At 39.6% G+C, this 26,413-nt stretch overlaps 2 protein-coding genes across 2 annotated transcripts in view; one reads left to right on the forward strand and one right to left on the reverse strand.

Annotated features, from left to right (window-relative positions):
* Positions 1-20,009: 20,009 nt before the first annotated feature.
* On the reverse strand, positions 20,010-22,102 carry LOC135277224 (serine/threonine-protein kinase NLK-like). Its single transcript, XM_064383003.1, has one exon. It carries the CDS (start codon positions 22,100-22,102, stop codon positions 20,540-20,542), a length of 1,563 nt encoding a protein of 520 aa, XP_064239073.1. The 3' UTR covers positions 20,010-20,539.
* Positions 22,103-22,791: 689 nt separating this feature from the next.
* The window catches only part of LOC110568865 (phosphorylase b kinase regulatory subunit beta-like), a 65,696-nt gene continuing 62,074 nt past the window's right edge, over positions 22,792-26,413 (forward strand). The window contains exons 1-3 of the mRNA XM_064383028.1: positions 22,792-22,860; positions 23,296-23,365; positions 23,937-24,014. Coding sequence (XP_064239098.1) covers positions 22,852-22,860; positions 23,296-23,365; positions 23,937-24,014 — 157 coding nt within the window. The 5' untranslated portion in view covers positions 22,792-22,851. The remainder of the gene's footprint in view (positions 22,861-23,295; positions 23,366-23,936; positions 24,015-26,413) is intronic.

Genomic DNA, 26,413 nt, shown 5'->3' on the forward strand with positions numbered 1-26,413 from the left:
GTGAAGTTTCTAATTGATAATATAATTAATCCTAAGCTACTGAAATGCTGTCAGTAAAGAAATATTTTAGGAAGTTACACAGTTGTGCACGAAAGTAACATGGTTTTTGTTATGGCAATTATAATACTATTTCTCAAGTCTTGAATTTAAGGAAGTTTCTAGTTGTAACATATTGACGCATCCACCACTCTTCTCCTCCTTAAATACACAAGCACTCTTCTCCTCCTTACATACGCAAGTACTCTTCTCACCCCAGCTCCCTCTAGAGGATGGATGGGCTCTGTCTATATGAAGGTCATGAGGAATTACCACACACTGTGGATCACACATTTTCATATTCCTGGATGGGTGGGTTAATGGATGGATGGAGGGAGGGAGGGAGGGATAGATGGACAGACCAGCAGACAGATAGATTAGATAGAAAGATAGATAGATAGATAGATAGATAGATAGATAGATAGATAGATAGATAGATAATTAGATAGATAGATAGATAGATGTAGGAAATAAAATGACACTAAAGAATGGCATTGTGTTAGGGGTCAGGAGACAGGATCACTACATGCGCTGTGCTCACTTCCACCAGTTAGTTTGGTTAGTTATTTACCTAAGCCTCAGCTTCCTCATCTAAAAAAATAAAGATAATGATAATAAAACCTAACTCAGGAGGTTTTCATGCAAATAAAAGTTAACTTAATTAGCATAGTGCTTGGCAGAGATTAAACTTTTAATAAATGCCATCTCTTGTTGCTATCATTTATGAAGTAGTAGTAATACAAAGGAAGGGAAATGAAGAGACAGAACTGAAAGCTTTCTAGAGCGTATCTCAAGGAGACTGAGAGGAAGCATGGTTTAAACTAGAGCTGAATTTAAACTAGAGCTGATGTTATCAGCAGTCGGAAAGGTACATGTCTTGCTAACCTGCTTCTGTGACATAACAAATACTGAGCTGAATGGAGCTGAGTGTCTCTTGGTTGACTCTTACATGGTAGCAGCCAGCTCTTTTTTGCAATTGTGTCATCTCCCTTGAAGTACCTGAGTCTTAGTGTATGTTGCTTACATACCTGTATGCACCCCTTCCAATTATGTGTATACTCACACACATACATACAAGCTACATTTCCTAACTCTACCTATCTTTCAGGGCTCTACTTTTCCCAGGAAGCTTTCATAGATTGCTCAGCTGTAATTCTAAAACCACTAAATTGCTTTACTCTGCATTTGGATTCTGAGTCATAACTGTATTGCTGATATTGTTCCTCAGCCAGTTTCTCAATCTTGACTACACATTGGAATCATCTGAGGAATTAAAAAAAATACTCATATATGAGCTTTACTTCCAGGGATTCTGATTTAGTTGGTGTAGGGGGAGGCCTTGGCATTGAGATTTTTTGGAACTCCTCAGGAATTCTAGCATACAACAAAGGATGAGAACGACCGCTCTGAGCCTAGTTAATTTTTGGCCTTGTTCAGGTCACATCTGTTTCCAATGGAGCTATGTATCAAATATTTGCTGAATTGACTACTACTTGATTATTTCAGATGGAAATATGAACAGATAATGTCTTCTTTCTTTTTTTTTTTTTGAGACCGAGTCTTGCTCTGTTGCCCAGGCTAGAGTGCAGTGCCACAATCTCAGCTCACTGTAATCTCTACCTCCTGGATTCAAGTGATTCTCCTGCCTCAGCCTCCCCAGTAGCTGGGACTACAAGCGTGTGTCACCACACCCAGCTAATTTTTGAATTTTTAGTAGAGACAGGGTTTCACCATGTTAGCCAGGCTGGTCTCGAACTCCTGACCTTAGGTGATCCGCCTGCCTTGGCCTTTCAAAGTGCTGGGATTACAGCCGTGAGCCACTGCACTCAGCTGTGTCTTATTTCTTTAGCCACAAGAATATCACATGTTGCCAGTAAAGCCCCTTCGTCTTCCATTTTTACAAGCTCGTGTCAGTGTCCTAGTTTTACAAATTCCCTTTCATCTCTTTTTCTGATACGGAGAAGTGCAGAAATATGACTTTGAAAATGTTACTATTCCCACCTCTACAGCAGTTAAATTAATAATGTGCCTACTAAACAGTAGCACATTTAGAAGTGCATGTGCTCTTTTTAGCGTTTTTATAATGTCATTGTATATACTTAAAAGAGCTGTGATCTAATTAAAAGTCAGTGGCTGGGAAAAGAATTGACATAAAGAAATGCTTGGGCCAGGCGCGGTGGCTCACGTCTATAATCCCAGCACTTTGGGAGGCCAAGGCAGGTGGATCACGAGGTCAAGAGATCAAGACCATCCTGGTCAACAAGGTGAACCCCTGTCTCCACTAAAAAATACAAAAATTAGCTGGGCATGGTGGCGCACACCTGTAGTCCCAGCTACTCGGGAGGCTGAGGCAGGAGAATTGCCTGAACCCAGGAGGCGGAGGTTGCGGTGAGCCGAGATCGCGCCATTGCACTTCAGCTTGGGTAACGAGCGAAACTCTGTATCAAAAAAAAAAAAAAGAGAAGAAAAGAAAAAAAAAGAAATGCTTTTACTCCAATGACAATCCATAAAAACCACCTCAAGACTTGGGGGATTTCAGATCATATTGATATTCACAGTTATTTCTAAAGGCCATTGGTATAAGGTTTTGGAGGACTTGATCATGTGTCTTTAACTAAATTAGTTTAGAACTTTCAAAAAGGACATTCCCTGTGGTGGCAACTCAAGAGAGTCATAGATCTTTGGAGATGGAAGAGCCCCTCTCCCAAAATGAATGATCAGAAGGTTGAGATAGTGTTTCTCAGATCACTGGTTTTGCACAGGTCCAGTAATTAAAACAAAGCCACTCCTTAATGAATCTATTACTAGAAGATCCACTTGTTGGTATGGGAAATTTCAGCTGTTGGACGCCTTCTACTTTTAGAATTAGGAACTGTGTATTTTCTTTAAAAACTCTTAAGCTGTTTTCTACTTAGTAATTATTGAGCTTCTGAAAGAGGTATCCATTTCACAAATAGTGTAAAAGGCTTGCCTTTTGCTCCTTTTAGGCTTCAGCATATGAGATAAAACAAATGTTAATTTTATTTTTATGGGCAACTGTTGGGAGGAAAAGTTTTTCACTTTGGTTTTGATTATTATGTGTTCCTGCACTTCCTTCTTTTTTTCCAATATTAGCTTTACTTATTATTCAAGGAAAAAAAACACTTTAAATTTTCATTCTGAAACTATTTTCCAAATTTATTTTTCTTTAGGACACTGAGAATAAAATGTGATAAAATGGCCTAGTTTCTTTAATGATTTGTTTACATTAAAGGCTAATTTGGGGCAGAGCTACATTTAGAAACATATATAATCCTCAATATGAGAATCACATATTTCATCATGATCTCAAATATATTCTGTATAAGTATCATGACAAATATATTTAAATATTATTTAAGTAATGTTTAATAATATTTAAATAGTAATATTTAAATAAATCATAATTTATTTTCATCAAATGTCATAGACATAGTAAGCAACAGTTTTGTGATTCCTGGGTTTGAGTCTCAGCTCTGTTCTTTTGAGACCCTGAAAATTAATGTCCAAATTTATCTGTCTCTGTAGTTTGAAAATTCCTTTCACAGTATGTGTGTGAGGAGAAAGAAGCCTGGATTGTGAGAGGGGCTGCTGGAAAGAGCTGTTAGGTCAGTAAGCAAAAGTTGGGTATTTACACATCTATTGCCACCACAGCCTTGGTGCAGAGGGGGAATTCCCATCAGTAAATACCTTTTCTAGAAGAATACATTTCTCCAGGCTCTGCTACAGAGCTCAGTGACAGCCTCGTAACTGAGCTAGGGGACAAAATCTCCTGACTGTAGTTTTGTGGTGTGGTTTTTGATTCCAGAATAAGAATGTGAAAGATCATATACAGTAGATCCAATGACCAGTTGTACCTTGTTTTATTTTTTGATTCTGGATGAGGACAGCAAGTCTCTTAGCTCAAACTCTGAAAAGTGATTAATGAAGAAAAGAAAGATCAGACAGTCTTTCAAATTGTTTTCTTTTGAATTGAGACCAGTGAGATCAGCAAAGTCTTATGTTTACAGTTGATACCCTTGGCCTTAGATACCATCTCAAAAGTGGTTGTTCTGGTCATGGGATTAAGGGAAATGTACTGCAGCCCTTCCCCACCACTGGAACTCAAGTCCCCATGATAGTGCAGGTTTCAGAATTGTCATCTCCCAGTCCCAGTATATTTACTAGAAGGAAAACGATTATAGAAAGTCAGTTAGGGAGTAAAGTTTGAGCTGTCAGTCTTAAAATAAGCTCTTTAGGTGGAGTCAGGATATTAATGGCAGAATTATAATGATTTCAGGAAATGAAAGATGAAAATAAAATATCCAAGTTGATCAGATACTCTGAAGCGACATATACATATAAAACATCCTTTCATATTCCTGACCTTAATTGGGGAAATCAAGATACTGGCAAATAAGATGAGGCCAGAATCTAAAAGGTAATGACTAGAGAGATTGCTCATGTTATGCAAAGTGTGGAAAGCAGTGCAGACATCTAGCTTCCTTTGAAATTTGCAGGCCTTAAATTAATGTGTCTGATGATGTAGAGTAGGTGATAATTAATTCCATGTGTGGATTCTCCTTGATGACTTTTAAAAAGACTTGCTTCTGGATTGGGAATAGCTGCCCATGACCTTGGGTGATTTTACCCTCTTGGAAATCTGGACTGTAATGCCTGAAGCATGGGATATTTTTGTGAGAAGACAGCCAAACAATACAGTTAATCACCCTTTGATCTTTGTGTTAAAATATGGTAACATTGTGAAACCATTTTTCCCTTTAGGCATATTTCTTAGGTTGGCAGAAAAAAATTGAGAACTGAATAAATACTTGGATGAATTTAAACAAACAAGCCGTTTATTTGTGGCCAGAAAATAGAAGTTGGCTGTTTACATTAATCAAGTAATGTAGAGAATTGCCACATTTGCCACTTCACTTCATTATTTATAAATTATCCTACTTAGATTGTATCTTTTGAAAATTTCATTCCAGGCAGATAGATTGGTATACAATTAACTGTATTAATTCTTGGCTTAAAGATAAATTATAGCTCCTATTTTTTGTGTATTCATAGGCTCCTAACATGTTGTATACGTTCATTTCTCTGCTCTTTCATTCTAACTACCCTACTTGCTCCACCAAAATTCAGAATCTAGCTCTAGTCCTCACCTTCTCTATGAAGTGCCCCAACTTCCCCGGGGACTTGTTTTATAATTTTCTTCTCTCCTTTAAACCACTAACTTTGATGAAACTAAGTCACGTGTTACGATGTGCTGCCTTTTTGTTTTCTCAATAATCTTCTTGTTGAGGACTGTCGCCTGGGTCAGCTCCTTGGGAGCACACGTCAAGTTTGATCATGCTTGTTTTCCTCAAAGCAGAGTGCACAGTACCTTGCCAGTGGCAGCTGCTGCGTGAACCAGGAGAGATGGAAGGTTGGAATTTCAGAGTAATAGAAAGGACAGTTTACCATTCATCTGGTGGTTGAGAGACAGCCTCACTGAATCATCGTTCATTTATTAATTTACTTGTCAGCTTTTAAAAAGATTTAAAATTGATATTCTGAATGAGAAGTCATTCTATTTTGAGCTAATTTTCATGTATGAATATGGGCTAACAGGAAAAATACACCTCTAGTGAACCTGATATCTAGATATGGGATCTGGTACTGCTAGATTTTGAAGTTTCAATTTAGGTGATTGATTGGAGATATTTTTGTTTCAGCGTGAATGGATCTGTGAAGTCGGTGAGAATTGGGACAAGATTCAGAAAATACTATTAAAGCAACATGGAATTAATAATTCTCTTCTCTTTTTCTCCATGTATTTTTCTGAGTATTCTCTTATATTGTAAGCAGTCTTTATTGCCATCCCATTCTACATGATTTCACATGTTTAGCTCCCCAGTAAAGCTATTGAATATGGAATGCACTAGTTTTAACCTGGTAAGCAGATCAATTAACATTTTCTGTTACACTTACTTTTTATATTCAAGCTTTTTGTTCTTACTTGAAAAAATATATATGTGTGTGTGTGTACATATATATGTATATATATGTATGTGTGTGTGTGAATATATATATAATATATATATACACACATATATATACATATATATACACACACACATATATGTGGAGAATTGTATAATCTAGTGTTTAAAGAATGGACTTCTGTGTGGGAGACTTGATTTTGAACCTTTGCTTTGTTAAAGTAAGGCTTAATGTCCTTTTCAGTAAAATGGGGAAAATCGTATCTACATATGGATATTAAATGAGACAACCCATGTGACACAAAAAGCATAGTATCTGATGCAGTGAATATTAGTTCAGATTATTTGCTTTATTGTTATTTGAGATTTCCCTGTCTTCATATTTTAATACGATATTCTTTACATTCATCTAGATTATATCTAAATTTGTTTAATTTGATCATATAGTCAATATTCCGTATGAGAAATGTACAACTCAGATGTTATGAATCTGCATTCTCTCTCATTCTGTGTCATGTTAGCTAAACTATATTTTCATTAAAATGAGTATCATTAATATATTGGCAATCTCATAATCAGTACATTTTGATTTATAAGAAAGTCAAGGAAAACTAGGGAAAACATAAGAACATTTTTATGATTATAAAATTCATGTTTATTGCAGTAAATTTGAGAAATATTGAAAGTATAAACAAAGTCTTCTGGAACTCCATGCTCAATGCCGGCAATGTCAGCATTTTTGTGAAGTTTTCACAGTCCAAATGCCAAATGTTCTACAAGTCTTTTTTCTTAAGTAATGTTTTTCTTTTTCTCTTTCCAGGGTTGTTCATGGTCAGTTATATTTGTGGATCTCGATGCTCACAATCGCAACAGGCAAACTTTGTGCTCACTGTTACCCAGAGAATCAAGATCACATGTGAGCCATTTAATAATGATAAATTTAACATGAACTATTGTTTATGATTTCTGTGTAGTTTTACCTTCATTTCCAAGAAAGTACTCTAAAATGTTAGTGGTTGTCCAGAAGAGATAAGAAGACATGATAGATATTGTCCCTTACTCTGGCCTGGGGAGGTCTTAGGAAGTGGACAGGAGTTGTGGACAGGGCTGCTTTGGCCTTTAAATGTTTTGCAGGGCTATAGAAAAATAGACTTTTCTTTTAGGGGAGTAGCAACATCGGGCCAAGATGAATTATTTTTTGCCATGGAATATTAGAAAAGTATTTTTCATAGTATATATTTCTTTTGAATAAAATAACCTTCCATTTCTTATTTCTTTTTGCTCATTCAATTGACTTTTTCCCCTTGGTTGATGAACTTCTGTATGCTTATCCTACCTAATTGCATAATTTTCTGGGGATTGTTTGTGGTCCTGTTATTTAGAAAACATCCAAAGTAGAATAATTTAGTTATTCAAAAACAACTGTTTTGTATAAGTAAGATTGTCATTAAAAAAAAAACCTCCCCAAATAAGCAAATAATATAATACCCACTCATGCCACCACTCTGATATAATCTTAGGGTAACAACATTTGAGTATATATGTTTTGACATATTTTTAGACACCTATAACATTTTTATTTTACAAAGCTAGAGGAGTGCTTTTTATATCGATTGATAACTTAGCTCTGTGAATAGATATTGTCCCATACCAATAAACAAATTTCTACAATATAAATTTTAATAGTTGCAAATTTACTCAACTAAATTGTTGGACATTTTAATTGTTCTCTCTTTTTTATTATTATAAGCAAATTGTTAGACTAACTTGTGACAACTATTAAATTTTTGTGCACTGTTTTAATTAGTATTTTGACATGTCAGCCCATTGAACCTTGAAAATGCTGTTAACAAATAAAGATTTATCTCCTCTGTAGGGTTCGCTGGAGCATGCCATAGAAATATCTGTCTGACCGTGGGAGCAGAGCACACTCACTTTTGACTACATAACCTCACTGGTTTTTCATCTCCATTGTTCTCCTTGGGCTGTGTTGATCACATCATTGTGGACACTCACAGTCTCTCTTTCTCTGCCTCCAGAACACAGATGCTGCCCTCCTCCCCTGCATCAGTTATCCTGCATTTGCCCTGGATGATGAAGTTCTGTTTAGCCAGACACTTGATAAAGTGGTTAGAAAACTAAAAGGAAAATATGGATTTAAACGTTTCTTGAGAGATGGGTATAGAACATCATTGGAAGATCCCAACAGATCCTACTACAAACCAGCTGAAATTAAGGTATTAAAAGATATCCTATGGTTTTTTTTTTAATGTTTTATTTTTTATTGTACTTTAGGTTCTGGGGTACATGAGCAGATCATGCAGGATTGTTGCATAGGTACATACATGGTAATGTGGTTTGCTGCCTCCTTCCCCCTGTCACCTATATCTGGCATTTCTCCTCATGTTATCCCTCGCCAACCTCCCTACCCCCACCTGTCCCTCCCCTAGTCCCCCCCAACAGACCCCACTGTGTGATGCTCCCCTCTCTGTGTCCATGTGTTCTCATTGTTCAACACCCACCTATGAGTGAGAACATGTGGTGTTTGCTTTTCTGTTTTTGTGTCAGTTTGCTGAGAATGATGGTTTCCAGATTCATCCCTATCCCTACAAAGGACACAAACTCATCATTTTTTATGGCTGTGTAGTATTTCATGGTATATACGTGCCACATTTTCCTTGTCCAGTCTACCATCAGTGGGCATTTGGGTTGGTTCCAGGTCTTTGCTATTGTAAACACTGCTACAGTGAACATACGTGTGCATGTGTCTTTATAACAGAGCAATTTATAATCCTTTGGATATATACCAGTAATGGGATTGCTGGGTCAAATAGAATTTCTATTTCTAGGTCCGTGAGAAATCATCACACTGCCCTCCACAATGGTTGAACTAATTTACACTCCCACCAACAGTGTAAAGGTGTTCCTATTTCTCCATATCCTCTCCAGCATCTGTTATCTCCAGATTCTTTAATGATTGCCGTTCTAACTGGCATGAGATAGTATCTCAATGTGGTTTTGATCTGCATTTCTCTAATGACCAGTGATGATGAGCATTTTTTTTATATGTTTGTTGGCCTCATATATGTCTTCTTTTGAAAAATGTCTGTTCATGTCCTTCACCCACTTTTGAATGGGTTTGTTTTTTTTCTTGTAAATCTGTTTTAGTTCTGTGTAGATTCTGGATATTAGCCCTTTGTCAGATGGGTAGATTGCAAAATTTTTTGCCTATTCTGTTGGTTGCCAGTTCACTCTAATGATTGTTTCTTTTGCTGTGCAGAAGCTCTGGAGTTTAATTAGATCCCATTTGTCTATTTTGGCTTTTGTTGCCAATGCTTTTGGTGTTTTAGTCATGAAATCCTTGCCTATGCCTATGTCCTGAATGGTATTGCCTAGGTTTTCTTCTAGGGTTTTTATGGTGTTAGGTTTTACATTTAAGTCTTTATTCCTTCTGGAGTTAATTTTAGTGTAAGGTGTCAGGAAGGGGTCCAGTTTCTGTTTTCTGCACTTGGCTAGTCAGTTATCCCAACACCATTTATTAAACAGGGAATCCTTTCCCCATTGCTTGTTTTTGTCAGTTTGTTCAAAGATCAGATGGTTGTAGATGTGTGGCATTGTCTCCAAGGACTCTGTTCTGTTCCATTGGTCTATATCTCTGTTTTGGTACCAGTACCATGCTGTTTTGATTACTGTAGCCTTGTAGTATAGTTTAAAGTCATGTAGCTTGATGCCTCCAGCTTTGTTCTTTTTGCTTAGGATTGCTTGGCTATGCGGGCTCTCTTTTGGTTCCATATGAAATTTAAGGTGGGTTTTTCCAGTTCTGTGAAGAAAGTCATAGGTAACTTGATGGGGATAGCATTGATCTATAAATTACTTTGGGCAGTATGGCCATTTTCATGATACTGATTCTTCCTAACCATGAGCATGGAATGTTTTTCCATCTGTTTGTGTCCTCTCTTATTTCCTTGAGCAGTGGTTCATGGTTCTCCTTGAAGAGGTCCTTTACATCCTTTGTTAGTTGTATTCCTAGGTATTTTATTCTCTTGGTAGCAATTGTGAATGGGAGTTCACTCTTTATTTGGCTCTCTTTTAATCTGTTATTGGTGTATAGGAATGTTTGTGATTTCTGCACATTGATTTTGTATACTGAGACTTTGCTGAAGTTGCTTATCAGTTTAAGGAGATTTTGGGCTGAGACAATGTGGTTTTCTAAATATTCAAATGTGTCATCTGCAAATAGACACAATTTGACTTCTTCCTTTCCTAATTGAATACCCTTTATTTTTTTCGTTGTTGCCTGATTGCTGTGTCTAGAACTTCCAATACTATATTGAATAGGAGTGGTGAGAGAGGGCATCTTTGTCTAGTGCCAGATTTCAAAGGGAATGCTTCCAGTTTTTGCCCATTCAGTATGATACTGGCTCTGGGTTCGTCATAATAGCTTTTATTATTTTGAGATATGTTCCATCAATACCTAGTTTATTGAGAGTTTTTAGCATAAAGCGCTGTTGAATATTGCCAAAGGCCTTCTCTGCATCTATTGAGATAATCGTGTGGTTTTTGTCTTTGGTTCTGTTTATGTGGTGAGTTACGGTTATAAACTTGCGTATGTTGAACCAGCCTTGCATCCCCGGGATGAAGCCTACTTGAACGTGATGGATAAGCTTTTTGATATGCTGTTGCAATCGGTTTGCCAGTATTTTATTGAAGATTTTTGCGTCTATGTTCATCATGGATATTGGCCTGAAGTTTCCATTGTTTGTTAAGTCTCTGCCAGGTTTTGGTATCAGGATGATGTTGGTCTCATAAAATGATTTGGGAAAGATTCCCTCTTTTGGATTGTTTGGAATAGTTTCAGAAGTAATGATACCAGCTACTCTTTGTATGTCTGGCAGAATTCGGCTGTGAACCCATCTGGACCTGGGCTTTTTTTGGGTGGTAGGCTCTTAATTGCTGCCTCAACTTCAGCCCTTGTTATTGGTCTATTCAGGGTTTCCACTTCTTCCAGGTTTAGGCTTGGAAAGATGCAAGTGTCCGGGAATTTATCCATTTCTTCCAGGTTTACTTGTTTATGTGCATAGAGTTGTTTGTAGTAATCTCTCATGGTAGTTTGTATTTCTGTGGAATCTGTGGTGATATCCCCTTTATCGTTTTTTATTGCATCTATTTGATTATTCTCTCTTTTCTTTTTTATTAATCTGGCTAGTGGTCTGTCTATGTTGTTGATCTTTTCAAAAAACCAGCTCCTGGATTTATTGATTTTTTGAAGGGCTTTTTGTGTCTCCATCTCCTTCAGTTCTGCTCTAATCTTAGTTATTTCTTGTCTTCTGCTAGCTTTTGAGTTTTTTTTCATCTTGCGTCTCTAGTTCTTTCAATTTTGAAGATAGGGTGTCAATTTTAGATCTTTCCTTGTTTCTCATGTGGGCATTTATTGCTATAAATTTCCCTCTAGATACTACTTTAAATGTGTCCCAGAGATTATTGTATGTTGTGTCTTCGTTCTCATTGTTTTCAAAGAACATCTTTATTTCTGCCTTCATTTCATTGTTTATCCAGTCAACATTCAAGAGCCAGTTGTTCAGTTTCCATGAAGCTGTGCAGTTCTGAGTTAGTTTCTTAGTCCTGAGTTCTAATTTGATTGCATTGTGGTCTGAGAGACAGTTTGTTATGATTTCCATTCTTCTGCATTTGCTGAGGAGTGATTTACTTCCTTCCAATTATGTGGTCAATTTTAGAGTAGGTGCGATGTGGTGCTGAGAAGAATGTATATTCTGTGGATTTGGGGTGGAGAGTTCTGTGGATGTCTATTAGGTTTGCTTGGTCCAGGTCTGAGTTCAAGTCCTGGATGTCACTGTTAATATCAATCTGTCTAATATTGACAGTGGAGTGTTAAAGTCTCCCACTTTTATTGTATGAGAGTCTAAGTCCCTTTGTAGGTCATTAAGAACTTGCTTTATGTATCTGGTTGCTCCTGTATTGGGTGTGTATATATTTAGGATCGTTAGCTCTTCTTGTTGCATTGATCCTTTTACCATTATGTAATGCCCTTCTTTGTCTCTTTTGATCTTTGTTGGTTTGAATTCTATTTTATCAGAGACTAGGACTGCAACTCCTGCTCTTTTTTTGCTCTCCATTTGCTTGGTAAATCTTCCTCTATAGCCCTTTATTTTGAGCCTATGTGTGTCCTTGCACGTGAGATTGTTTTCTGGATAAAGCACACCGATGAGTTTTGACTTTTTATCCAATTTGCCAGTCTGTGTCTTTTGATTGGGGCATTTAGCCTATTTACATTTAGGGTTACTATTGTTATGTGTGAATTTGATCCTGCCATTTTGATGCTAGCTGGTTGTTTTGCCCATTAGTTGATGCAGTTTCTTCATTGTGTCAATGGTCTTTACCATTTGGCACATTTTTGGAATGGCTGGTACTGGTTGTTTTTTCTATATATAGAGCTTCTTTCAGGAGCTCTTATAAGGCAGGCCTGGTGGTGGCTAATCTCTCAGCAATTGCTTGTTCATAAAGGATTTTATTTCTCCTTTGTTTATGAAGCTTAGTTTGGCTGGATATGAAATTTTAGGTTGAAAGTTCTTTTCTTTAAGGATGTTGAATATTGGCCTCCACTCTCTTCTGGCTTGTAGAGTTTCTGCTGAGAGATCCGCTGTGAGTCTGATGGGCTTCCCTTTGTGGGTAACCCGACCTTTCTCTCTGGCTGTCCTTGGCATTTTTCCTTCATTTCAACCCTGGTGAATCTGATGATTATGTGCTTTGGGGTTGCTCTTCTTGAGGAATATCTTTGTGGTGGTCTCTGTGTTTCCTGGACTTGATTGTTGGCCTGCCTTGCTAGGTTGGGGAAGTTCTCCTGGATAATGTCCAGAAGAGTGTTTTCCATCTTGGATTCATTCACTCTGTCACATTCAGGTACACCTATCAAACGTAGATTAGGTCTTTTCCCATAATCCCATATCTCTTGGAGACTTTGTTCATTTCTTTTCATTCTTTTTTCTCTAATCTTGCCTTCTCGTTTTATTTCATTGAGTTGATCTTCTATCTCACATATCCTTTCTTCTGCTTGGTTGATTCTGCTATTGAAACTTGTGTATGCTTCATGAAGTTCTTGTGTTGTGTTTTTCAGTTCCACCAAGTCATTTATATTCTTCTCTAAGCTGTTTATTCTCGTTCGCATTTTGTCTAACCTTTTTTCAAGGTTGTTAGTTTCTCTGCATTGGGTTAGAACATGTTCTTTTAGCTCAGAGAAGTTTGTTATTACCCACCTTCTGAAGCCTGTTTCTGTCAATTCATCATACTCATTCTCCATCCAGCTTTGTTCCCTTGCTGGTGAGGAGTTGTGATCCCTTGGAGTAGGAGAAGCATTCTGGTTTTTGGTGTTTTCATCCGTTTTGTGCTGGTTTCTTCCCATCTTCGTGGATTTATCTACCTGTGGACTTTGTAGTCGGGGACTTTTGTATGGGGTCTCTGAGTGGACATTTTTTTTGTTGATGTTGAAGTTATTTCTTTCTGTTTTTTAGTTTCCCTTCTACCTGTCAGGCCCCTCTGCTGTAGGACTGCTGGATGTCCACTCCAGACCCTGCTTGCCTGGGGATCACCTGCAGCAGCTGCAGAACAGTATAAGTTGCTACCAATTTCTTCTTCTGTTATCGTCGTCCCAGAAGGGTAACTGCCAGATGTCAGCTTGAACTCTCCTTTATGAGGAGGTCATAAAGGATATCTCTTTGGATATATGGGAGTTGGGGAGCTGCTTGAGGAGACAGTCTGTCCCTTATAGGAGCTCAGGTGCTGAGCTGTGAGCTCCATTGTTCTGTTCAGAGTTGCTGGGCAGGTACATTTAAGTCTGCTGCAGTGGAACTCATAACTGCCTTTTTTCCCAGGTGCTCTGTCCTGGGAAGGTGGGGCTTTATTTATAAGTTCCTGACATGCTGCTGCCTTTTTTCAGAGATGTCCTGCCCAGCAAGGAGGTAGTCTAGTCACAGTCTGCCAGTAGAGGCATTGCTGACCTGCCGTGGGCTCTGCCCAGTTTTTTTCTGAGCTTCCTTGCAGTTTTGTTTACAGAGGTACAGTTAGAACTGCATCGGTAATGGTGATCCACCTTCGGTAATGGTGGACTGCCTTGGTAATGGCGGACTGCCTCGGTACAGGCTGACTCCCTTTCCCCCACCAAGCTAGACCATCCTGGGTCCAGCTGAGCTTGCTGCAAAACTCTCAATCCAGAATGTTTCAGATTGCTGGTCTTTGTTGGGAGGGACCCGCTTAGCCAGATCACCTGGCTTCCTGTTTCAGCCCCCTTTTTTTCAGTTGAATGAGTGGCTCTGTATTCCAGGCATTCCAGGCGCCAGTTGAAACAGCTGCCCATATTTATGTGAGTTTTCGTGTGGAAACCCATGGCACCTGATACAGCCGTGCTGGAAACTTGTGACGCTTTTCAGCCTGGGAATCTCCTGGTCTGTGGGCAGTGAAAATTCATTTGGAAATGTGGTGATCACTCACCCTCTGCATTGTTCTCACTGGAAACTCAACTCCAGAGCTATTACTATTCAGCCATCTTGGATCCACCCAAAATATTCTATGTTAATAGTATACCAGAGTGGTTAAAAGCACAGATTCGAGAGACTGACCATTGGGTTTGAATTCTGACTCTGTTACTTACTAGCTGTGTGGCCTTGGGCCAGTTAATTAACCTCTCTCTGCATTTAATTTTTTTCCTTGGTAAAATAATAATAGTACCTATATCCTGAGGTTCTTATAAGGTTTAAATAACTTACAAAAAAGTGCTTAGAATAGTGCTTGGCACTAAGTGAATGCTCAGTAAGTGCTAGCTCTTATTACCAGTGAGGTATTTGCTGATATTGGGCCATGGTGATTTATTGGGTGAATAGTTTTTCTATTGCATTTTTAGTCCTGTGCTTGCCTGATCCATACTATTTGTCTTATATAATATTAAATATCTGTTTGTGATATATCTTTCAATCTATTAAGGAAATTCTTTTATCGAAACTGATGTGCAATTCTGTCTTCCTTTATCTGTTTCATTTAGACACTTTCTTTTAAAATATAGTCCTCTAAATGTTTAGTTTTAAAATATTTTGTATTTTGAAACACACACACACACTGTTATATATCTAGGTTTATACTAGCTACTTTTAAGTCATCTAGAAAACATCACCCCAAAAGAGTAAGAAGTCATGCACATTGCTGAGGACTTTGCTTTAATGTAGTGTATTGAAAGGTATTTTGTATGTGTGGGCATAACTGGATCACTCGCTGAAGGTAGGTAAGGTCCCCAGGAATCTCTACATAGAAAATGTGTAGGCAATATTATACCTTTTAAGTTGTTTGGCAATTAACATACTGTTTTAAAATTTAATATACACTTTTGCAGGAAAACTAAACAAGCTATTTATCATTTTATTTAACTTCTTTTCTTTTAAATAGAGACCAGATCCCACCATGTTGCCCAGGCTGGACTGGAACTCCAGGACTCAAGTGATTCTCCCGCCTCAGCCTCCCAAATAACTGGGACTACCAGCATACACCACTATAACCCAGCTTTGTTTTATTTAATTTCACAGTTGACTATCAGTTGGAAACCATTTTATTGTGTACACTTTTGAAATTTTCAGTAGTGTTGGCATTGTTACAATCTGTTAGGTTGGACCAAAAGATCCATTTATCTCTTAAACACCTTCAAGTGTTTCTTTCCTATTTAGTACATTTTCTGTGCCAGTGTATGGCACTGACATTTGAATTGGACCGCCTGCAACTACCACCTTGCACACTTCCAACTTTGGATCCGTCCAGCAAGCTTTCTCTACTTTTGCACCTGCTGCTGAGCACCACCAAGGAAAGCCACAGCACAGTGGGTAGGAGCTGCTCCACAGTCAGGAGATCTGTCTTGGTTCAGCCTCATCACTGTGTCAGTTCTTGTTAGTCCTGCTATCTGACTCTGCCAGTAACTCCCCATGAAGACTTTTCCAGCTTTTTTCAATTTGTACTCAAGTTGGCAGACTTTCCTTTTTATTACCTACTTGTTAGCCTTTCATTTCTGTATGGCCTCCTCCACTGTGTCTTTCCTCATCCATACTTACCTCCCTCTCTCTTGCCTGACAGAAGGAGCTCTCTGTTCTTTCTAAGGCTAACCCATCCTGTGTATACCCTGCCCTATTCTTTTTTACTTTCTTGATACCCTCACTTGTTTTCTTCTGTGATAGAAGGATATCCATTTCTCTTTCTTTTTTCTCCTCATTTTCCCCACTGCTACCTTCTCTGTCTTGTTTCCCCAACTTAAATTAGCTTTTTTCCTCATTGATGTTTATTATTAAGAAACAAAACCAAACCCTTCCTCAGCCCTTTCCCTGTCCAACTCCATCCTCTTTCTCTTTGTGCCACACGTCTGAAAGGCATGGCGTCTACTTGGTGTTTCTTGTTTGCTTCCCTCTTACTCTTTCCCCTTACAAACTGGCTTCCTTCCGAGCACTCCCCAGTAGCTGTGCAGGCTTCAGTCCATTTACAACCCCGAGTCGGAGTGGATGCTTTTCTGATCTTGTTTCATAGAACTTCTTGGCATTTGAGTGTCTTTGCTGAATCTTCTTTGTTGGAACATTCTCCATTTGTTGTGACCCCATTCTTTTTTTTTTTTTTTTTGAGACAGAGTTTCGCTCTTGTTACCCAGGCTGGAGTGCAATGGCGCGATCTCGGCTCACCGCAACCTCCGCCTCCTGCCTCAGCCTCCCGAGTAGCTGGGACTACAGGCATGTGCCACCATGCCCAGCTAATTTTTCGTATTAGTAGAGACGGGGTTCCACCATGTTGACCAGGGTGGTCTCGATCTCTTGACCTCGTGATCCACCCGCCTCGGCCTCCCATAGTGCTGGGATTACAGGCGTGAGCCACCGCGCCAGGCCTAACCCCATTCTTAATTCTCTACTTCTCTCACTTACTTCTTAGTCTCCTTTGCAGTTTTCTCTTCTTCCGCCCCCTCTTGAACACTGCTCTTCTCCTGGGGTCCATCCACAGCCCCAGTCTCTCTTCATTCTAGCTGTGAACTCTCAGCTTCAGCTATAGCTATTAACCGCAGATCTCCATCTCTAACTCATACCTTTCCTCGAGTGCCTGACCCCTGTATGCAGCTGCCTTGTGAACATCCTCGATTAGATGTCCTACAGTCTTCCTGTGTTCAGCTTCCACTCCTGTGCTCAAGTCCTATACCTGAGAGTCATTCTAGGCACTTCCTTCTCACCCATCTTCCTTTGTCAATCACCAAGGCTGGCAGATTTAGCCTCCTAAAAATCCTAAAATTCTGTTTCTTCCTCTCTATTACTCCCTGGTTTAGTCTAATGGATTTGGGGTGATTTTGCCCCCCAGGGGATATTTGATAATGTCTGCAGACATTTTGGGTTGTTCTGTACTACTGACATCTAGGAGGTAGATGCTAGGGATGCTACTAAACATTCTGCACCACACAGGACCGCCCAACAACAAAGAGTTATTTGGTAACAGTGTCAGTAGTACCCAACTTGAGAAACCTCAGTTTAGGCTGTCATCTTTTCTCTTTGGATTTTGCTCCAGCAATCTTCCAGCTGGTCCTGTTTCCTGCCCTATAACTCTCTTCAGTATTACCAGCTGCTCAGTCTGCCAAGTAAATATAATGAGTAAATCTGATCCTGCTCAGTATTCACCTGTGGTTCTTTTTTATTTCCAGACCAAAGTCTTAGCCACTTAGCATGACCTGCAAGGCCCTTCCTGATCTGGCTGGCCTGGGCCTCCTATTGGGTTTCAGTTTTCACTACTTCTTCCTTGTTTATTCCAGAAATACTGAATTACTGGTAGGTTCTTTAACCTACGTTGTACTTCTGTGCATCTGTGGTTTGTAACTGATGTTTCCTTTGCCTTGAGTTACCTTAGCTCGTCTCCCCAGTGAAGTCCATCCAGCGTTAGCTGAAACATCTCCTTTCCTATAAACCTTCCCTGACTCCAAGGCAGACTCAGGTGTTCCACCCACTATGAGCCTGATATACCATGTGTAGATATTTCCTACTGCACGATAGTTGTTTATTTACATGCCGGCCTCCCTACTAGGCTGTAGCCTCTAAGGGAAGTTCTCTATCTTTTATCTTAGTAGTTCTCTGTCTATTTGGTTCCAGGCATTAGTAAAGATTTATTGGAGGACTGCAATTCGATGGACTGAATGACTAGCTTTTGAATAATAAAACTTGAGGAAATTTTTTTTTAAGAAAAAACAACAAGGAAACTGCTTACAAAATCAGTTCAACTTTATTGCTATAAACAAATCTTTGACATATTGCCTAACTATAGTTCTTCTAATTTAATTGTTAGTGACCGGGCACAGTGGCTCACACCTGTAAACCCAGCACTTTGGGAGACCAAGGTAAGAGGATCTCTTGAGACCAGGAGTTTGACCAGCCTGAGAAAGATAGGGAGGAGATTACATCTCTGAGAAAAAAGAAAGAAAGAGAGACAGAGAGAAGAGAGAGAGAGAGAGAGAGAGACAGAGAGATAGCTATAGTCTCAGCAACTTGGGAGTCTGAGGCAGGAGAAAGGATTGTTTGAGCCCAGGAGGGCAAGGCTGCAGTGAGCCATGATTGTGCCACTATACTATAGCCTGGACAACAGAGTAAGATCTTGTCTCAAAATAATAATAATAATTGTTAGTGAAAAATTTAATGTTTTATTTTCTGTTTTAGCTATTTGATGGCATCGAATGTGAATTTCCCATATTTTTCCTCTATATGATGATTGATGGTAAGTGAGCTTTTTTTTTTTTTCAAATGTCACATTTAATGTTTTCACCACTGTACTTCAAATCTACATTGTACAAAGTGTGCCACGGTAATTGACCAACCTCTGAGATTGTACCTTTCACACCAGTGTCTTCTTGGGCTCTTTTGATACTAAACACGTTTCTCATTCAAGTGAATTGAAATGCTTCAGTTGGGTTGATTCTCAGGAGCCTCATAAAAAAAAAAACAAAGATATTGCACCATCTTTGTTTAGTAATTTGTTTCTTTCACAGCAAATAATTACTTCATTGAAGTTAAAACTTCCAAACATAACTTATTAATAGTCTTCAAATTCAGCTCAGATCACTCAAGTTGAAAATACTCTGCTAAATACAGATAACTTACAATAACTTTAACAGTTAATTGTCCATAACACACGCCAAGGTTTTTTCCTAGACCAGTTTTAAGACGATCCATTAATATTCCTTGTACAGGTGAAAAATGATCTTCAATTTTCTTTTTATTTTTAATATAAAAGTTGGAAGGGACATTCAAGTTTCAAGTCTCCACACTAAACTTAAAAAAAAAAAATAGTCATCATCAGCATGTGGAGGAAACAAGCCAAGTTGTATAACTCCAGGAGGTAGAGGCCTTCGATTTGTATTCACATGTACATATGCACAGAAGAATTCACTGTTCCAACAGAAAAAAAGAACTTGTCAAAAAGTAATAAGTTATTTACTACTGTGACATTTCAAGACTCCCACAGCTTTGCCTAAGGACACAAACACATTTGACATAATTCCCTATGTGCCTTTTTAGTTGTGGCTTAAAATTTTTTTAAATTGGTTTTTGTCTTTTATTATTTTTTTACTGTCCAGTGCAGGAAAAGTCTCACAAAATTTCACAGACCTAAAATGTGCAAGCTAGGTCTCTTTCTATACAGCAATGTTGGGATTCTTTTGAAATTAGCCCAGAAATGAATTATTTACACACATGAAAGATGCATGCTCGGGGTTCTTTTATGTAAGAAAGAGCAGAAAAACTTCTAATAAAAATAGATTAAATAAATATATATATATATTTATACTGGGTAAGGAAAACAAAAGTTTAGTCTCTCCTAGTCACAAACTCATTCTCTCTACCCACAACATTGGATTTTAGACAGCGCACATCACCATCATGGCTCTAATGAGAAGCTAATTATAGGGCTTGATCATTAGGTGGCATGCCCCTCATCCCTACCCTCCCCACCAGGTGCAGCCACGATCAGTTCACGTAGCTCCATGACTGGTCGCGGGCAAGGTTTCTAGATTTTTTTTAGTTTTAGAAAACCCCCAATCTTTAGGAATGGCTCAAATATCAAAATGTATGACTGTCCTGTGTGTGTGTGTGTGTGTGTGTGTGTGTGTGAACAATCTCACTTCATTTTAGAAAAGAAAAACAACAAACACATAAAACCCCAAACTCCCAAATTTGGTTCAATTCTCTTTTGTTCTGAGGTAAGCCATAACAGCTGCACTAAATTCATAAAACATGCACAACTCTGGGTAAAATATTTTTCTTCTAAAAGCACAACCACTTTACAAGATTAAAAGTCTAGTAACATTTCTAAATATTATTCATATCATACAAGTAGTGGTTGTTAATTTAAAACTTCATTAGTAAAATTACAGTACAAGCATGATTAACCTCTAGAATTGCAAATCCCAGACTCCAGTGGAAAGCTACATTACATCTTCAGTAGTACATTATCTTCCACCGTCACTCCCACACCAGAGGAGATGGGGGCATCTCAGATGGCTGAGCAACAGTGGAACTAATAAAGCTCTTAAAAGCAGCAGACTGAGGGTTGATGCAGAGAGGCACTCTGTTTCCTTTCTGCTGTTCCAAAATGAACTGGTGAATAATTTCTTTAACCTGTCGGACAGAACTGAGGTTCTTCTCAAAAGTGTCATCAAATTTGGGATTGGTGACAGGCTCAAAGTCACTGGTATAAACTCTTCCAGTAGAGGTGGAAAAGCAACATTTACACATACATGTGTGATATCGTAGTCGCCCTTCATCTAGGTAGGGGTGGGCTAAGGCATCCTTAGCGGATATTCTTTTGGATGGATCAAAGACCAACATCCTGCAAAGGAGATGAACAGCTTCATGTGTAGCCTGGCTAGACAGGGTATAGAGTACAGGAAGAGATGGCTGTTTATGAGGACCCCTGAGTATATGTGCCTTAGCGCCTTCACAAGCTGTCCTCATTGCTTCCAGTGATGGTGTGCCCAACAGATCCGTGATCAAATCCAACTGCTGAATGAGACTCTGTGCCTGAAACAATATTCTTCGTCCTAGTAGTTCTGCAAAGATACATCCAACAGAGCAGATGTCAATAGCATTGCTGTAATGACGGCTGCCCATCAGGATTTCCGGAGCCCAATAATACTGAGTAACAACTTCCTGAGTCATATGACGGGATTCATCTAATTCTTCCACTCTGGCCAATCCAAAATCACAAATCTTTAGAACACAGTTGCTGTTCACAAGGAGATTCCCTGGCTTAATGTCTCGATGTAAAATGCCAGCTGAATGGAGATATTTCAAACCTTGCAAAATTTGATAAAGAAAAACTTTGACATGATCTGAGCTGAGAGGTTGAGGAGAGACGATAATTTTATGTAGGTCACTCTGCATCAATTCTGTGACAACATATATTTCTTCAAAATAGTCAATGTGTGGAGGTTGGAGTATGTCAAGGGCAGAGAGTACATTATCATGCTTAAAAAAACACAACATCTTCAATTCCCGGAAGACCCTTTTGCAAGAGACCAGATTCTGGAAGACGTTGGGCATCTTTTTGAGCACCACTCTCTTTCCATCTCTTGGATCTGTTACTGACCAGACAACACCAAAGGCTCCATATCCAATAGGTCTATCCGGTTCAATATCCAGCTGCTGTTGTGGATGATGCGAGTGCTGATCATGGTGCGCCTTAACTGTAGCAGCTGTGGCAGCCTGTACCTGAGCTGGGGCTGCTGCAGCTGGTCCAGGAGCCTGCCCCGGTGCCGGTGACGGGAAATACGGCTGTCGTTGCCCAGGGTTTAACATGGCTGCAGCCGCAGCTGCCGAAGAGGTGTGCTGCTGTACACGGTGTACAGCGGCAGCTGACCCCGGATGAAGATGGTGTTGAGGGTGGTGGCGGTGGTGCAGGTGAGGAGGTGGGAGGTGTGGAAGGTGGTGGTGACGGTGGTGGTGGTGACCTGCTGCTGCTGCAGATGTACCGCCATTGTAAGCCGCCATCATTTTTGCGTTGGCTCTTGCGCCACAAACAGACATTCAAAATAAATGCCCTTTGATTGGAAAGCAAACTGGGTCAAGCTGTCATTTGGCCATTTAAAAATGAAGAAAAACCACTCACTCCACCTCAAAAAACATAAGAGCGTAACTGGCTTTATGTCTTCATCAGTCAATCCAAACAAGTTTAGAGGATCTTGGTGTTTTAATTTTGGGGTGAGCGTGTGTGAAGGGTGTGGATTGCCAAAAGGGAAAAAAAGAAAAGAAAAAGGAAAAAAGGACCCCTTCCCCCCAGGATTCCTGCCGCAAGTGGGTACTAAAACTCCATTCTTAATTCGGGGGAGGTTCCAACTTTGAATGTGGGACTAAAGGCCAAACCTCCCAACCCCCTGAACTCCACACACGAAAAGGATCTGGTAACACACCACCCTTGGAATCTTGAAAGAAGGTTGACTCATCTACCCCTTCCATTCCCACATCCTTTTCTAAACACCTACCACCTCCTCAAAAACACGATTAAAAAAATTCCCACCACCCTAAATGGAGAAGATAGGGGGAAATTATCCGGGAAACCAGCTTCCAGCTTCCCCCCCTCGAACTCTCAGGCCTTCCTACACCTCCCCCTACTCCTAGTCAGGTTGACCTGATTGGGGAGCGGGGGCGGGGGTTCTAAACTTTCCTGGGAGGAATGAGCCAGGGAAGGCGGCTGGAGTGAGGAGAGGAGGCGACAGCAGGGCAGAGAGGAGAAAGAGAGCCGGGGCAAAAGTGAAGGGAAGGAGGTGCAGGGAGGAATGAAAGAGGTGGGCAGCGCTCGGACGCCCAGACAGAGGGAACCGCCCCAGGAGAAGGTTAGGGTCCCGGGGCCAAAGAATAGGAGTCCCGGGAGGCGGGCGGGGTACGGTCGGAAGCGGGCTGACTCCTGCCCCCGCCGCCGGCTGCTTCTGCTGAGGGTTGGTGGGGGGAAAGCGGGTGGACCCCCCGCGCGACGGCCCCGCAGGGCTCAAGGCTGCTCCGTCTCCCCCGCCGCCCCCACCCAGCTTCCGTCCCCGCGGCCGCTTTCTCCTCAGCCGCCGCGGCCGCTTTCTCCTCAGCCGCCGCGGCCGCTTTCTCCTCAGCCGCCGCGGCCGCTTTCTCCTCAGCCGCCGCGGCCGCTTTCTCCTCAGCCGCCGCGGCCGCTTTCTCCTCAGCCGCCGCGGCCGCTTTCTCCTCAGCCGCCGCGGCCGCTTTCTCCTCAGCCGCCGCCTCCTGAGCCGCCGGTGCTGCCGCGGCCGGACTCACCTCCCCTAGCAAAGCCGGATAGAGCCGGTAAGTGAGTTTTTTCCTAAAATTTAAGCAAGCTTTTTCCTGAAATTTAAGCTATAGGATTTAAGTGATTTAAAGAAGAGCAGAAATGAAATATGACTCCTTTCAGCGATAAAAATGGTCTGCACTTCAGTGATGTGAATTGCCCTGCATTTGTGTATGCCTGCTCCTTTGCTTTCTGAGTGAATGCTAAATCTTTTAAAGAATTAAAAAAACACTCTGAAGCATTTAAAAAATTGCACCATATATATTATTCATATTTACAAAGAAAAATCTTTATTAGTAGAAGTCATAATCCATCATAATATGAATATCTATAACATTTATACTTAGGAATAGGGAAAGTTCAATTAAAATTCAGGTTTCTATTATAAATGCTAACATGACTTTCTAAAACCAATTTCTTGGAAAAATATCATACAGATTTGCATTACTTTTTTCCATTTTAATTTTACTATTTGCATAGAAAATTGCCAAAATAATTGTAACGGGGCTAATAGATTGTTTCTAAGGTAAAATTTTTGAGATGCTTATTGAGCTCAGCTGCTATTGTATTTTGTATTTTGTATTTTAGGAGTTTTTAGAGGCAATCCTGAGCAAGTACAGGAATATCAGGATCTTTTGACTCCAGTACTTCATCAGACCACAGAAGGTAGAGTGTATTTTTAAGAAATTCTTCCAACCAACATTTCTTTAATGTTTATTTGAAATGTGTAAGCCCTTTGTAAAACACAATAGCTTACGTTAAATTGAAAAAAATGATTGGTCCCTTAAATGAAATCAGAAAGAAGATTAACCAAAACAAAAATGGAGATGAATCTAGGTGGGCATGGCTATAGTCATTTCAAAATAGTTTGTCAGGTGGACTGAGTTCCTTCATCTGTTATTTACTATGTAATTCCGTTACTCTGTAAGTGTGACAGTAATAGAAAGTGACTAGTTTTTATCCAGGTCACCAAAAATGCTATAGTCAGGTGAGTGCCGCCTCTGCAGAGGGATACCTGGAGAGGTTCTGCCCTTGTCTAAGGCACTAGAATTGCCGAGAATATTCTGGACCCCTCTTTGGAGTTTTTTTCTAGGGTCCTTAGCATTGTATTTTGAACGTCTGCCATAGTGCTAAAATGTCATCCTTTGAGGATGGATTTAATATTTTAGAAATGGTCAGAAGGCCCAGTCTTAGAAATAAGGGTATATTGGTTTCAGTCAAACATCAGTAGGGACCCTCAAAAGACATAACTGAATTTTCTGTTTAACTTGGATTTTCAAAGGAATTCTGGATGAGATTTTCTAGATGTCTTTGGGATCTTGAAAGTACTGACAGTCACAGCACTGGGCCCCATTCCTATCTCACATGAAGTTTGTGATATTCTTTCAGATATCTCAGAGTAAATACTTCATATTATATGCTCACTCACATGCTTGTAATGTTAAAAGTTGTGAAATGTTTATGGATAAACATTGAATTCAAAGTGAATATTAATTTTTAAAAGCTATTTTTGTCTTTATGCTACAAATGATCACTTGTCCAATGTGAGAAATAACGTATTGAATTTTGTAATGCATGTAATATTTGAAATCCTTTGAAGCAGCTCTTTTAATATTTTGTGTTAGATCATTGATGCATTGAGGTGTAGTAGTTTAATGTACTTCAGGCTTCATCATGTTCAGAGTGATGTTCAAAGTATTCTCTGTATATCATAGACCTTCTTACTGATTTTAGACACAAATATTATTGTTGATTGTTTGATATGTAAGGAAGCAAAATTTTAGGGAAATCTCTGCAATTTTATTGGAAAAATTATGTTCACTACGGGTAATATGACAAAAAGTCTTCTGTAGCATCCTACCTAGATTGTTGATTATTTTCCCATTATATCATCCACAAAGATTCTACTCTTAAATAATAATTTTAGTTTCTACCAACCCAGTTTTCAATGGTCACTGGGGAGGATGGCTTTTTCTCTTCCATGATATTGAATGGTAGATAATGGGCTTAATGCTTAAATGGGAATTTCTTTGCTCTAGCAATGGCTCAGAGTTATAATTCTTCATTTAAGATTACACAATATCTCATTTGAAAAGCTTCTACGGACTAATCCTGTTAAAAATAGCTTCTTCTGTGGCTCTAAATATTTGCATACTGTGTATTTGTTGATTCAATTAAAGGTATTAAAATTAAATGTTGTTGAGGGAGATTATGTACTCATTGTTAGCCAAAGAATAACAACCTGCTGTTGAATTAGTGTTTTAAAGTCAATCTTTTCTCCACGATTTTCACTGACAATATCTGAAAAGAACCAGAATATCCAGCCTTCTATAGCTTATCAAATCTGCTGCCTCCTGTACAACAGTTCTCTCTCTCTGCTTTCTAATTGTTACAGTGTCTTGAAGGGAAATTTTGGAAAAGACACTGATTTTGTATGGTTTGACTGTGTCCCCACCCAAAGCTTACCTTGAATTTTAATAATCCCCCTATGTCAAGGGTGGGACCAGGTAGAGATAACTGAATCATGGAGGTGGTTCCCCCTCATGGTAGTAAGTCTCAGGAGATCTGATAGTTTTATAAATGCACAAGCCCTCTTGCCTCCACCACGTAAAACATACCTTTGCTTTTCCTTTGCCTTCCACCATGATTGTGAGGCCTCTCCAGCCATGTGGAACTGTGAAGCCATTAAAACTCTCTCCTTTATAAAATAAATTACCCAGTCTTCAGTATGTCTTTAATAGTAGCATGATAATGAACTAATACAGATTTGTTATATATATATATATATATATTTTTTTTTTTTTTGAGACGGAGTTTCACTCTTGTTACCCAGGCTGGAGTGCAATGGCGCGATCTGGGCTCACCGCAACCTCCGCCTCCTGGGTTCAGGCAATTCTCCTGCCTCAGCCTCTTGAGTAGCTGGGATTACAGGCACGCGCCACCATGCCCAGCTAATTTTTTGTATTAGTAGAGACGGGGTTTCACCATGTTGACCAGGATGGTCTCGATCTCTTGACCTCGTGATCCACCCGTCTCGGCCTCCCAAAGTGCCAGGATTACAGACT

Source organism: Aotus nancymaae, unplaced genomic scaffold, assembly GCF_030222135.1.
Source record: "Aotus nancymaae isolate 86718 unplaced genomic scaffold, 86718_ANA_hifiasm-v0.15.2.pri h1tg000030l, whole genome shotgun sequence".
Taxonomy (NCBI): Eukaryota; Metazoa; Chordata; class Mammalia; order Primates; family Aotidae; genus Aotus; species Aotus nancymaae.

Bases quoted from the DNA above. Each gene is read 5' to 3' on its own strand.
- LOC135277224 (XM_064383003.1), bottom strand. From the start codon at position 22,102: ATGTCTGTTTGTGGCGCAAGAGCCAACGCAAAAATGATGGCGGCTTAC.